Source organism: Gekko japonicus, unplaced genomic scaffold, assembly GCF_001447785.1.
Source record: "Gekko japonicus isolate JY-2015 unplaced genomic scaffold, Gekko_japonicus_V1.1 scaffold534, whole genome shotgun sequence".
Taxonomy (NCBI): Eukaryota; Metazoa; Chordata; class Lepidosauria; order Squamata; family Gekkonidae; genus Gekko; species Gekko japonicus.
Window position 1 is genome coordinate 519,182 of NW_015172021.1, and position 14,882 is coordinate 534,063.

At 47.9% G+C, this 14,882-nt stretch overlaps 1 protein-coding gene across 1 annotated transcript in view; it reads left to right on the forward strand.

The window, feature by feature from the left end:
- The window catches only part of AATF (apoptosis antagonizing transcription factor), a 154,044-nt gene that overhangs the window by 28,851 nt on the left and 110,311 nt on the right, over nucleotides 1–14,882 (forward strand). The window contains exons 2-4 of the mRNA XM_015420509.1: nucleotides 6,654–6,818; nucleotides 11,257–11,700; nucleotides 12,993–13,130. Of these exons, the coding sequence (XP_015275995.1) occupies nucleotides 6,654–6,818; nucleotides 11,257–11,700; nucleotides 12,993–13,130 (747 nt within the window). The remainder of the gene's footprint in view (nucleotides 1–6,653; nucleotides 6,819–11,256; nucleotides 11,701–12,992; nucleotides 13,131–14,882) is intronic.

Sequence of the window (14,882 nt, forward strand, 5' to 3'; positions counted from 1 at the left end):
CCGGGAAAGGCCGCCCTGCACCCCCGTCCGGGGCTCTCCCCTGCCACGTGGGTCTGGGCGCTTTCTGGTGGAAACGGGCCTGAGCTGGGGGGGATGGAGGGAGGGGGCGAGCGGTGCCCTTCACGCACGCGGACCTTCTGCGTGTGTAGCAGGATGAGGCGGTGAAGAGTGACCTGCCCCGCTTGGGGGCAGGGGCGGATTAAGGCTCACTGGTGCCCTAAGCATTGACCAGTCTTGGTACCCCCAATCTTGGTGTCATAGCCTATGACACTGCACCTCGCCAACAAAAAAATATAAGATAACACTAGGGTGCACCATGATCAATGTGCACCAGTCTTATCAAAATTCTTTTTTACAAATCTTCATTCTTTTTTTCCCCCTTTTCACCCTTTTCCCAACTTTGTGGTGCCCCCTTTGGCCCTGGTGCCCTAAACACGTGCTTAGTCTGTTTAATAGTTAATCTACCCCTGCTTGGGAGTCACCTGCGACGGGGGGCGGCGGCGGCAAAGCTTCAGCCAGTATTCTGGGCGAGGTCTCTTCTGGCGGGAAGGGTCGTGTGTGTGTATGGTTAGTGCGTGTCAACACTCCCTCTAAGCTGTGGAGTCATGTGAGCAAAAGTTCTACTTTGTGAGCTCCTGGCATTGAAGTTGTGAGAGCGATTTGGCTACTGCATGAATCAGTTTGCTCCAGAGCCCTCCTTCCTGAGCCGAGACGAAAATCTGTGTGCTGGAGGCCAAGAAACTGAGCTAACTCACACTAACCCAGTTTAGAGGGAACACTGGTGCATGTCTGGATCTTTTGCAAAAAAATAATGTGGTCGGGTTGGGTGGAAATGAGTAGCCTGATAGCCTCGCTTTGGCAGAGCTTGAAAGCTAAGCAGAGTCGTCCATGGTTAGTACTCGGATGAGAGACTGCCGAGGAAATATATGAAATACTAGCAGTTATACACACACACGCTCCCTATAGGGTTGCCAGCCTCCAGGGGGGCCTGGAGATCTGCTTTTACAACTGATCTCCAGCTGACAGAGATCAGCTCCCCTGGAAAAAATAGCTGCTTTGGAGGGTGGACTCTGTGGCGTTATACCCTGCTGAGGCCCCTCCCCTCCCCAAACTCCACCCACTTCTGGGTCCTCCCCCAAAGTCTCCAGGTATTTTCCAACCCAGACCTGGCAACCCTAGTTCCATATCCAGACAAAAGCAACACGGACATGTGGATTGCTCTCCAAAGGCCAATCTAAACAATTCAGCCTTCCATGCTTTGTGGAAACCAAAAAAACAAGTCCGGCACGGCACAGGCGTCATTGGAGAGCATCTTTTGCTGGGTAGGGGCCACTGCTGAGAAGGCCGTTTCCCTGCTGACGGCTAACTGAGCCATTGTTGGGCTGGGCACCAGCAAAATGCTCCTACAGGATGACCGAAGGGAGTGCGGGGGGGGTAATGTCATGGGAAAGGTGGACCTGTATGTATGAGGAGCCCAGATTGTTAAGGCTGCTGAGTAAGGGGGTTGCTTTCGATTGGATTAGACAGATTCATCCATCAGTGGTTAGTAGCCATGGTGACTAAAGGGAAGCCTCCACATCATGATGCAAAAAACCTCTGAATACTTTGTTTCCCCGAAAATAAGACACGGTCTTATATTTATTTTTCCCAAGAAGACACACTAGGGCTTATACCACAAATGCATAGAAATCCTGCTAGGGCTTATTTTTGGGGTAGGTCTTATTTTCGGGGAAACAGGGTAGTATTGGGAGGCCACATTGGGGAAGGGCTTGGTCCCTTTACCCTGTTCCCCCCCCATGGGGAAGCTAGTTGGCTACGTTATGAAAGGATGCTGTGCGAGATGAGTCACAGTTCTGATCCAGGGTTAGTTATGACACAGGCTTTCTGGTGAATTCACAGCCAGGGTGAGATTTGTTGGTCCCAGGTCACAAAGTGTTTAAAGGTCATAACCAGTGCTTTGAATTGAACTCGGAAAAGGCCTGGCAGCCAGTGTACCTGTTTCAAACGTATGTTTCCCAAACGTATGTTTCCAGCAGCTAGTCCCTGACATCAGTTGGTCTGTTGCATTCTGGAACAGTTGTAGTTTCCCAGTTATCTTCAAGGGCGGCCCCATGTAAAGCTCATTGCAGTAATCCAGCTGTGAGGTTACAGGAGAAGAAGAGATTGGATTTATACCCTGCCCTTCCCTCGGAGTCTCAGAGTGGCTTACAAACTCCTTTCCCCTCCCCACAACAGACATCCTGTGAGGTAGGTGGGGCCGAGAGAGCGCTGACAGAAACTGCTCTTTTTCAAAAACAGCTCTGACAGAACTATGGCTTGCCCAGGGTCATCCAGCAGCTGCAAATGGAGGAGTGGGGAATCAAACCCGGCTCTCCCAGATTAGACTCTGCACACTTAACCACTACACCAAACTGGCTTCCCAGGCAGAGTGTTCAATGCGGTTGTCTTGAACCAAGGTTTGCCAACAAGTTCCAAGCTGTGGCTTGAACTTAGGTTCAAGGAAGGTGTTCCTCCCTGGCCAGTACAGACAAGGGGAAGGAAGGGGTGGAAACTGCTGTGAGAGCAGAGCGGAGGAGCGCCTGACTGATCAGCCGTGGTTAAGCAACTGGGAATGTTGTATCTGCTGTTGGTACGTCTTTGTTCTCTTCCTGGGCTTTCAATGACTTGCTAAAAGCTGTGTAGAATCTTTCAGACTTATGAGTAAACACTGAAATAAGTGTTTGCCGTTCAGTGCCACCTTGAGAATTCAACAATTTCATCGTATGTAGGCTATGTTTAGTTCTCCACATCCTAAGTCAGTGGCATCCATAATCAGGGTATGACTATTTCCAAATGCGCAGGGGAGAGACCCCCCCCCCCCCCCGGAAAAGCTCTTAGTGATATTGAGGCAATCGGATCGCTCACCTGGCTGAGCAGCCCTAACCCTGTAACTTTGCGTATAGGGTGCCACACACATGGATGAAAATGAAGCAAGGCTGGAATTTAATTTGGTGTAATAACCGATTCCCTCGGTTTTGAGTAGAGGTGGTTGGCGGGGAGGGGAATGTGAGAAAGCCACAATCGTCCAAATTTTACTCACTTTAAAATGTCTAGGTGTTTAGATCTGTTGTAGCCAAAACTTCCTTGCATTCTTGTTTTTTTTTGGTTTGTCTAGTTGTTTAGACCTCTTGTAGCCAAAACTTTCTTACAGTCTTTTTTTGTTTCTCTAATCTCTTGCAGCCAAAACTTCCTTGCATTCTCGGGGTTTTTTTTTGTTACCTGTTGTAAAATAACACTTTGAATGTCTACCAATGGGTCGTATTAAAGTTCGGCATGTACCCCTTGTGAAACCCAGAGTATAAATCCTGGACTTGAACCTGAACAAACCTGCTTTTTTAGCTGTGGCCCCCTTAACCGTGAAACTTCCTGCGCCATCACTGCTTTCGCTCTCTTCTGGCCTGCCAGAAGAATTACTTTATCCTAGATCAGGGCTCCCCAGCATGGTGCTCGTGGTTGCCATAGCGCCCGCCAACTCCTTTCCCGGCACCTGCCAAGTGTTTTTAGAAAGTGGGTGGGGGCATTTGCCCAGCAAGGCTTCTGACTGGCCAGGGGAGGTTTGATTGGCTGGACAGATTTTTAAAAAGCGCTGCTTTAGCAGCAGATGCCACCACAGCACAAGTATCTTGATTGTGCGACTTTAGGTAAGCTGCGGCAGCCATTTTGTGACTGGCTCCACCCACCTCCCACTTGCAGCCATTTTGTGGCTGCACCCATCACACTGTGTCAGAAATCCAGAGGTGCCTGCAGGCTCAAAAAGGTTGTCCCACAGGGTATTTCGCACTTTCAGGCACGGTGAAGAGACCTATTCTTGCTCAGTATGAGTCAACTTTGTTTTATTGTGATGTCTGAATGCAGCCAAGTAGCTGCCTCGGTCTCCAGGAATGCTGTTTCCTGCAGGGTGTGTTTGGCCCTCTGGTTTGCCTTGCAGGGACTGGGCAAAGTTCCTGTGCCTTCAGGCTTTCGGAATGGAGGCCTCAATTTTTTGCCATATGGGCTTGCCATAAGTCTTTAGTCCCCATGGCTAGTAACCACTGATGGATGAATTTGTCTAATCCAATTGAAAGCAACTCCCTTACGCAGCAGCCCTGGTAGTACCCTTAAAGCCCATAACAATTATTTATTATTATTATTTATTTATTACATTTGGTTTATATACCGCTCAGACCCGAAGGTCTCAGAGCGGTTTACAGATACGTTGCAAGCAATGTTCCCCCTAAGCTGTGGAGTCTTGTGAGCAAAAATCCTACTTTGTGAGCTGCTGGCATTAAAGTTGTGAGCCAGCGATTAGGCTGCTGTATGAATTAGTCTGCTCTGGAGCCATCCTTCCTGAGCTAAGACAAAAATGTGTGAGCCGGAGGCTAAAAAACTGTGAGCTAGCTCACACTAACTCAGCTTAGAGGGAACACTGCTATGTCCACATCCGGCTCCGCCGCGCCTGTGCTTTTTACGTCACCGTGTGCTCTTCCGCGACTCCACCACCACCTCTGCCGTCGCTGAGTGCCGGACGCTGCTGCTTTTCCCTTCTGGCCTCCAGGGATCGCCACGCTGCGCCGTTACTCTGCCGCCACTGCTGTTGTCGTCACCGTCACCGATATTCCCACCACATCCCCACTTGGAGGAGGGTGCCCCCTACCCTTCTAAGGGCAGGTACCCATTTATCTACTTGCTTTATTGTTCTTACTTGCTTTCGAACCGCTGGGTGGGCGGGAGCTAGGACTAGGGCCGGGAGCTCACCCCTGCCGCGGTGGGTCTCGAACAGCCATAGGGCTGTTCGCTATGATGTTAATGCATGCGTTTTACCGCTTGCGCCACTGCTCTCTTATCCAATCTGGGCTCCTCATACTTACAGGACTGCCTCTCCCATTATATGCCCCCAAGTGCCGCATGACGGAGTGAGCTCCCATCTCTGGTTCCAGCTCCTGCCAACCTAGCAGTTCGAAAGCAAGGAATTGCAAGTATATAAACAGGTACTGCTTTGGTGGGAAGGTAACAGCATTCCGTGTGCCTTGGCGTTTAGTCATGCCGGCCACATGACTACGGAAATGTCTTCGGGCAGTGCTGGCTCTTCGGCTTGGAAACGGAGATGAGCACCGCAACCCTAGAGTCAGATTCGACTGGCTTTCAAGCAAGGGAAACCTTTACCTTTACATATGAACTTTGTAAACAAGGAGACAATGATTGGGAGCCAGTTTTTGGGAGTACATGCTTCCTTCTCTCTTAGAAGCAAATTCTTCCTCCTACTTAGAAAGTGAAAGGATATGTAGGTAGTAATATTTTTTAAAAATAGATATAATGTCTCCCCGATTGCCGGGGGGGGGGGCAAAATTCATAGAGAAGTGACTCTCCAGTTTGGTCCTTTAGAACTGTGTCATCTGCATACTGCTAAATAATTTCCTCAGAGTTCAGCATCGTTTTCATTCTGTACACACAACAGCCCTAAAAATCAACTGATTTTGGTATGGGTTTCCTTTTGCCATCCCAGGCAATGTACTGTATTGGGATGAAAAATGTCTCTTGTTGTTTTCCCCAAAGGATAACTGACTCAGGAAAGTGTTGAAGGTGAAGCATTAGCATTGGCACGAACAGTGGGCTTCACCGTGAAACGTATACTCCACCACAGACAGATAAACACTTGTGGTGGTAGGAAAGTAACCTCCAAATACCCACAGTGTGGGTGATTAATAATAAGTGTCTTTCTCCCATAGTTCATGCTGTTTTTCTGCCATCTCATTTTCAGTGTCTGGGTATTGTGAGATCTTTCTGCTGCTGTAAACATGGGTTTGCTTGGTGGCAGTGGGGATTTGGAACCGGGCTTTGGGTTAGTAAATACAGACCAAATAAGATTCTCCCCACCAATATTTGTCGTGTGGTTAAGGCTGACCGAGACTTCTGTTTTAACGAAGACAAAAGTCTAACTGCAGTGCTGGAAAGTACCGTCAAGTCGCAGTTGACTTCTGGAGACCACATGGGGTTTTCAAGGCAAGAGACATTCAGAGTTGGTTTGTCATTGCCTGCCTCTGGATCACGACCCTGGTATTCCTTGGAGGTCTCCCATCCGAGTACTAACCAACCCTGTTTAGCTTCCAAGATATAACAAGATTGGACTAGCCTATAAATTGGGCTAGCCTAGCCTATAAAAGAGGAATATTAGTGATTTACTTTAGTGGTCTTTTTAAAAAAATAGGCTGTGTATTCTATTTTTATCTTGATCTTCCTCCAAAGACTTTGGAGCAGCATAGGTGTTTCATTCCTACATTTTATCTTCCCAACATTTAACTGTAGGCTGCCAGAATTCATCTAACTGGTCCACATGCATCCAGTAAGCTTCATGGCTGAGTGGGAATTCATACCTGGGTCTTCCATGGCTCCAGCCACCATCTTGGCTCAAGGGTCAATACACCAAGAATGCTACGGAAATCTCCACACAGACTTGAAGCTGCCCTCCACTCTTTCCAGATAAAAAGGAGGAGTAACTTGATAGAGGGGAGGCTGTTTGAAGAGTAGGATGTAGCATGAGAAAGTAGAGCGGGAAGGAAGGGGGCTTGGGGAAAGACCAGCTTGTTTGGCTTCACCAAATGACGACAAAGCCCCCCTTCCCCACTCTTTCTTCCCAGCCACTGCGGCCAGAGTTGTTGACAAGTTTGATGAAGGGGTCCCTGAAGATGATCTTCCTGCCATTGGTCTCATACGGAAAAGCGTCTCCTCCAGCCTCCTGGATGCCGATCAGCGATACCGTGGGAAGGCGACGTCTCGCAAAGCCTTGGAAGACCAGCTGTGGGGTGAGCATTTGCACTCTGCTGTGTTCCTTCTATTTAATCTTCTCTCTTGCCAAACTCTTTTGTCTTTGGAAACAAGGGTGTTTGTTTGTTTACTTCATTTATACCCCACCTTCCTCCCCAGAGGGGACCCAAAATGGCTTATGTCCTTCTCGTCTCCTCCATTTTTAACACCACAAAACCCCTGTGAGGTAGATACGGCCAAGAGTGTGATCCTGGTCTCAGGTCTCCCAGCAGGTTTCCATTGGCAGAGTGAGGATTCAGACCTGGGCCTCTCAGATACTAGCCTCAGACTCTGATCGCGACTCCACACTGGCTCTTCAGGGCATGTCTCTGCTACACCTTTTAACCTGGTTTCACAGCATAACTTCTTCCATTCCAGGGAGTCTTGGGCAATGGGCGTCCTTGGAGGGCATTCTCAGAATCCTTACAAAACACATGCACGCACACAGACTACATTTCCCAGCTTCCTTTTTTGGGGGAAAGCCAATTTTGTAAAATTGGAAACCACTTTATCCGGGAGTTGCTTTTATCCGTAGAGAGGCTGTGAGTGAACTTCAATGGAAATGGTCCCTAGTAATAATGAAAGGTCTCTGTCTGAGGGTCTGGAGAGTTGTTGCCAGTTGAAATAAAGTGCATTTGGACTAAATAAAACCCAGGGTCTGGAGTTGAAGACTAAGACAGCTTTCTGTGTCACACATTGTCACACATTTTGCATGCCCCACCAGATGGCGTTGTGTTGGTTGTTGCTCATGGGGAAGAAATAGGGATTAGGGTTAACTTAGGGTATTTGCCACCCCAAGATGTGGCTACAGATAGTAGCTTAGGTGCCTTCTTTAAAAGGATTGAAATGTGACTTGGGTAGACTTGGCAATGGTATTTTTTAATATTAAAATATTCAAAGTTGTTTACAGACCGTTAAGCACAATACTATTCCTGTAAAGCTGAAATTTGAAAACTGCAATTGGTTGCCAATGAAGTGGCACATTAAAATTGCAGCCGCTCAGAGTCCTGCTTGTGAATGCCTGGGGGAGGAGGAGAAATCAAAAGAGTGAAATGATATTGCAGATGGGTTTTCAGAGGGCACTACAGAGAATTCTGTAGCGTGGGGCAACTACCAAAAAGGCTCTTCTCCCAGTGGGTATCAGATACAACCTCCATGTTCAGGGGCATTATACCTCTTGATAAATCAGCTGTTGAAGGCAAATGGGGAACAGCCCTCTTACCTTAAAGACTTGCTTGCAGGTGCTATGGGGTACCTGTCCAGCCATTGTTGGGCTGTTACGGGAGAAGCTTTGCTCTGGTCCAGCACAGCCATGCATTGGTTGTGGCAAAATGCTGTGCCCACCTTTTTTGTTTTTATCCATGGTATCTTGCCTGTATCACACCCCGCAATTGCTCCACATTGGATGAAACTGCAGCCATGCAAAGTTTCCCGCCCCACATCTTCCTGTCCTGTGGTTGGCTTAATGGTCAGCAGTTGTGTATCATTCAGCCAGCCCTATATCTGTGCCATGAAGTTCATTACTTTTGGGTTTTTTAAAAAATCTGTAGATCAGATAGTATTTAATGCCTGTCCAGCAGTCTTCTTATTAATTTTAAAAAGAAAGGAAGTAGGAATGACTGGATTTTACACTGTTTTCACTCTTTTGCCAGTTTGGTGTAGTGGTTAAGTGTGCGGACTCTTATCTGGGAGAACCGGCTTTGATTCCCCACTCCTCCACTTGCACCTGGCTGGATGACCTTGGGCAAGCCGTAGCTCTGATAAGAGCTGTTCTTGAAAAAGAGCAGTTTCTGTCAAGAGCTCTCTCAGCCCCACCCGCCTCACAGGGTGTCTGTTGTGGGGAGGGGAAGGGAAAGGAGTTTGTAAGCCGCTCTGAGACACCTTTGGGTAGTGAAGGGCGGGGTATAAATCCAGTCTTTTTCTTCTTCTCCTCCTCCTCCTCCTCCGCCTTCGTTGTTCTAATGTTTGTGTTGGTGTGGAGTTCCATTCTTCTTTAATTCCAGTTTAATGAGGTGAATTTTAAAAATGAATTTTCTTTGCATGCAGAAGGTCTTGGGTTCAGTCCTTGGCTTCTCTAGTTAAAAACAAACAAACAAACAAACAAAAGCCACTAGGCAGAAGGCAGTGTGAAAGACCTCTTCTGCCTGAGACCCCGGAAAGCAGCTGTCAGTCTGAGTAGACGATACTGACCATGATGGACCAATAGCCTGATTCCATATCAGGCAGCTTCATGTGTTCAGTTCAGTTTTCAGCATTTTTTTTTTTTGCCTTTTTCATTACTTTTATAGGTGGGTGGATTCGGAAAACAGTGCACTGTGATTGTATGTTGTGCCGTGTTTTAAGAAAGTAGGCACCAGTATTTCTTTTGTACATGTGCGTTCCTTCACATTGGTAAAACACAGCATAAAAAAATCTCCATGTAGCTTGATACACTGAGGCCATATTATGACGGTTTTGCTGTGCTTTATCACTGCATTTGTGCTCACTGGCAAAGAGGGGGGAAAAGAGGCAAATGAACTGAAGGTATTTAAAGCCATGGCTTTAAATGCGTGCACAGTTGCTCTGCACAGAATTTGGGAATAGAACATTGGACCACCTAATGCATCAGTTCCAACTTGGAAACAAGAGCACGTAACATGGAACTTCAGAATCTGGGGAGAACTTCAGATGAGAATTTCAGAATAAAATCTGCATTTGAAAAGTCCACTTAATTTTTTTGGGGGGGGGAATGTTTGAGTGTGGTCTGCCTTTTAATAAAATTATGGATAAGTTCTAGTGTGAAGTTGTTTTTCTATAGTGATAATTGTTTCAGATCTTCTTAGGTGTGAAACTTCACTTTGCCTCCCTAGCTAATTCCCCCTTCCCAAAGACTTGTGTCAGGTCTCTGTCAGGTCAGTGGGAAGGATATGGGCAACTCTTTTTTTTACCCTGATGGATCTTGGGAATTGTATCCTGCTTGTCTTCAGTTTCCCCCTTTGATAAAAATGTACGGAAGGGAACTTGATTGCCTTGTGTTGCTCACCCATTATCTCAATTTTTTATAAATTGCTTAGAAACAACTCTTTCTCCCCCTCTGTTTCTTTCTGGGCGGTGGATCCAGCCAACCTTTTTGTTCGGTGTATGTGTTTATTGACAATGACATTTGTATCCTGCCATTGTTTTCCCAGATGGCAACACTTTGCCAACCAATTGGTTGGATCAGGGTTCTTCTTCAGTGGGGGGAAGTCATCCAGGAACTGGTTAGGTCATGCCTCTGCTCGCTCGATAGGCTATGCAAATTTCTTTTGTTGCATGGCTCCTATTTGAGTGGCCCTGGCTGACCTCTCCAGTTCCTGCATACCCCCTGTGCTTGGTAGGAGGTCTGGAGCTCCTACTCCAAGCCAGAGGGACTACCATAAGAGGAAATTAGAAAAATCCTACCTTAAGAGGAAATAACTCTTTCTCCCCCTCTGTTTCTTTCTGGGCCCTCCCATCTCTAGGGGTGGATCCAGCCAACCTTTTTGTTCGGTGTATGTGTTTATTGACAATGACATTTGTATCCTGCCATTGTTTTCCCAGATGGCAACACTTTGCCAACCAATTGGTTGGATCAGGGTTCTTCTTCAGTGGGGGGAAGTCATCCAGGAACTGGTTAGGTCATGCCTCTGCTCGCTCGATAGGCTATGCAAATTTCTTTTGTTGCATGGCTCCTATTTGAGTGGCCCTGGCTGACCTCTCCAGTTCCTGCATACCCCCTGTGCTTGGTAGGAGGTCTGGAGCTCCTACTCCAAGCCAGAGGGACTACCATAAGAGGAAATTAGAAAAATCCTACCTTAAGAGGAAATAACTCTTTCTCCCCCTCTGTTTCTTTCTGGGCCCTCCCATCTCTAGGGGTGGATCCAGCCAACTTTTTCGCTTGGTGTATGTGTTTATTGACAATGACAAGAACACTGATCTCTGGGTACCTGAAGGCTGGCAACCTAGTTAGATTAACCGATTGACTAAAAAGGTCAGAGGGGGCAGCAGATCTAAGATGAAAGCAAGAGCGTGAATGAATGTCTTGAGGACAGTGACAGAGCTTGCTGGCTGAGAGGGTAGCCGAACTCAGATCTCCCTGCTTGAAGGCCCATGCGCTGTTTTCTACCCAAGAGCCAGTGTGGCATAGTGGGTAAAGCATCTAAGATCTGGGAGACCCAGGGTTTTTTTTTGGGGGGGGAACCTTGCCATTGAGGCTCACAGGGTGAACTTTGGGCCAGTCATACAGTCTCAGCCTAGCCTGGGCGGAGGAGGGAAGAAACACGTTACAAGACTCCTTCGGGAGAAAAACATAGTATAATTGTCTAAACAAATAAATGCACTGTACTGGCTTTTACTTCTCTGTGTGCAACCAACTCTTGTTGCGGGTGGATGGAATTGCACTGGACGAGGGTTAATTATTCCCTTTTTTGTAATTGACAGAGCAAACTTCGGGGGAAGAGGAAACCGATGAAAGTGACCTGGGCAGTGAATCCCTGGAGGAGGAGTTGGATGATGAAGAAGACCCAGACATGGAGGAGGAGGAGGAGGAGGAGGAGGCGTCCGCTCCACCCAGTGTTGACCGTGGTGAGGAGAAAGAGAGCCATCCGCCAGCGACCCTGAAGAAAGCAGCTTTCTGTTTCCAGGCTATTGACGATTTTGAGAAGTTTGCTGAGGGGATGGATGAAATTGAGAGCGGGGATGAGGAGGACGAGGGCAGTGTGGAAGAAGGCAGCAGCGATGAAGCCGTTTCCGAGGAAAGCTCTGAAGTGGAGGATGAAGTAGTGGGTGCGGAAGAGAGCAAGGACGATGGGACGCTTTTGACGTTCTCTGAAGACAAAGTGGGCGAAGAAGTAGAGAAGGGGAGAGCTGTGATAAATCAAATAGGTTAGTAGGCAGGGCTTTTCTGGAGCTGTTGTTGTTTAAAGTATGCCTTGCCTTCTAGTTAACAAAACAAAAGCCATCCTGCACTGGAGAGTAGGGGTCCCCAACACAGTGCCCACTGATGGACCTCCTGGTGGCCCCTGGTATTTCTGGCCACTGTGTGACACAGAGTGTTGGACAGGGTGGGCCATTGGCCTGATCCAACACTGGCTTCTCTTAGGTTCTTATGGTGCCCACTGACACCTTCCCTGGTGCCCACTAAGTGTTTTCAGGAAGTGAGTGGGCCCAGGGAGGGCTTTTGCCCAGCAAGGCTTCTGATTGGCTGCTGGAGATCAGGTTGTCTGTGCAGATTTTTTAGAAACATTGCTTTGGCAACAGCTGCCACCACAACACAAGATCTTCACTGTGTGACTGAAGCTAAGCTGTGGGAGCCATTTTCTGGATGTTCCCACCATGCCATGTCAGAATTATGGACATGCCCACTGGCTCAAAAAGGTTGGGGACCCCTGCTGGAGATCTTCCTGGATGAAGTGACATGTATATATAAAGGAACCTGATGGCTAGTGTGATAAAAGTAAATAGGTAATAAAATAATTTAATCTCTTTGGTCCGCAGCAATCATTTTTGCAGCCAGTCTAGCGACTAAGTCAGTGAGCGTCCCTGAGAGATCCCTGTTTCAAATCTTGCTTCTGCCGTGAATTTACTTTAGTGGCTTTAGCAAGCCCCCTGCTCTCAGCAATGAGACTAGCCTAATCTGCAGGGCCGTTGTAAGGATTCTAACAAGGCAATGTGCTCTAGGCCCTCTGAATCCTGAAAACACTCTCGGAATGTGAAGTATTACTCCATTGACTTTTCCAAGTATCAGCCACGTCTCCTGCACTGTTCCTTCATTATTCCGCCCTTCCCCTTCCACCTTTAAAAATGTGTCCTCTGAGGAAAGATAAAGGCAATTTCTCTGGTCCTCTTTCAGGAATAGCACTGACATGTTCAAACAAAAGACCCATTTGCAGCTTTTGTTTAAAAGAGTCTGCACCTGTTCAAGTTTTAAACGGACACGGATGGGTTTGTTTAATTTGTTAATTTTTCCATTTAATTTACTTTCCTATTTGTCATTTGTGTTTTGGTTTCTTTTAAATGATTATCGGCGAAGAAAACTAGCTTCTGCCAGTCTGCCGGGCGGGGGAGGGAACTGTGTGTCTTGTCTTTGTGGCATCAGTTGTCTGGGAAGCCCCGTGGCTCCGGAAAGGGGAAGGGCCGTGCTCAGGCTGTGTCGTGTTCTTTTCTCTCGTCTGAAGCACTGTGGGACCAGCTCCTGGAAGGGAGGATCAAGCTGCAGAAGGCCCTCGTGACTGCTAACCAGCTTCCGCAGCCGGATACCTTCCCCAAGTTCAAGAAGAGAGGGGGACCAGAGTTTGCCACTGCCCTTAAAGACAGTAAGTACCACTTACAGTAAGTACCACTTTGTGGACTGGGCAACGTATTCTCTCCCCTGACCTGGGTAGCCCAGGCTAGCCTGAGATTGTTAGATCCTGGAAGCTAAGCAGGGTCGGCCTTGGTTGGTATTTGGATGGGAGACTAACAAGGAAGTCCAGGCCGCTGCGCAGAGGCCAGCGATGGCAAACCGCCTCTGAATGTCTCTTGCCTTGAACATCCGCCAGGATCGCCATAAGTCGGCTGTGACAGCGGCAAAACCAAAAAAGTATTCTCCGTCCTTAAAGGGAAAGAAAAGAATCGGAATTCTCCCCCTGAGGTGGAGGACATCTTGTGGGTGATTCCCATCCATCACTTAGGGTGGCAGGACTAATTTCAATTACTTCCTGTTTCCTGTAGTGGGAGTCACCCTAGGCTCAGTTCTTTTCCTGCCTCAGAAGGGAGAGCAGCTAGGTGTAGGCTCTGCCTAACCCTATCTTTCTGAGTTAACTTACTTTCACTTTCTCCTTCCATCTTTGCTGTTCCCTCTCTCTGAAGAAACTTAAGGAGAAAAAAAATTCCTTTTCTTCTTCCTTCCTATATGTTATCCTCTCCCCCCACTCCCCTTTTGAGGTTGAGCATTGCTGGGCTGGTTGGTCTCTTAATGGGAGGGGATCTCACAGACCGCTTTCTGTGGCATTAAGAGAGGATAGCAATGGATTTCTCTCCACTCCGGAGATAGAGGCCGTGGCGGTGGCCAACGCTCAACCAGCAGAGCAAGGCAAGGATGGCATTCCAAAGCGCGCCCAACAGCCGCACACCCCTGCAGCATTTATTGAGCCCGCGCATGCCTCAGCGGCCATTTTGGAGTCCACTGGCCACTCTATGCTTTAAGACGGGAATGGCGAGCAGAGCCTAATCCCGCACATGGCGCCCCTTGAGACCTATGGTTCAATTGGGTTCATCAACCTAGGCATGATTGTGCTGATAGTGCTCAAGGGGCCAAGGAAGATGACGAGTTGCAGAGTGGTAATGTTGGCAACCCCAGGTCTGTCCCCTTATTTCCAAATGTGATGGCCTTCTTTATAACAGCCATGGGGGAGGAAATAGCGCATTTCTGCAGATCAGGGAGTCATGGGGCTACTATATCCTCCTCCCCTCCCCCTCTCCTTGGAGGCGCAAGGACAGAGGCAGCTGGCCCACCAAAGCGGCACAAAAAGGGTTTCCCAAGGAGCACTGCCTATTTGATCCACCTTCACGTGAGAGGGATAGCCTCTCACATGTCTCTGGTGAAAGGGGGAGGGGGGTTTTTCATGTAATTACGGTGAATAGGGGGAAATGATTGTCTCAGACCAGTCCTTTAGATATTTCAAGGGCGAGGTTTTTCAGTATTTGCTGTCTTAGACCCTATCAGCACTCAATATACAGGGACCCCAAAAGGCAGGGGACAAGAGTGCTAATGCCCAAGCGCAGAAAGATGGCACAGAGCTCATTGATGAGTTCTTTCCTCCAGCTGATTGCTCAGAAAGAGCCTTCCTCTCTCCTGAATTCTATGTGAGACAGATGAAGGCAGAGTGGGCAAAGCCAATAACGAACAAACTATTTCCAGGGGTTGTTAAAAAGTTGTACCCTTTGATATCATCTGCTTCAGATCTTTAGCAGGTACCTGCGGTTGATGCACCAGCAACTGCCCTACAATCCTCTGGGTTGCTCTCTGAAGATGAACATGAGGCCACTTCCATGGCAATCAATATGCCAGCTGCAGCATCCACAGT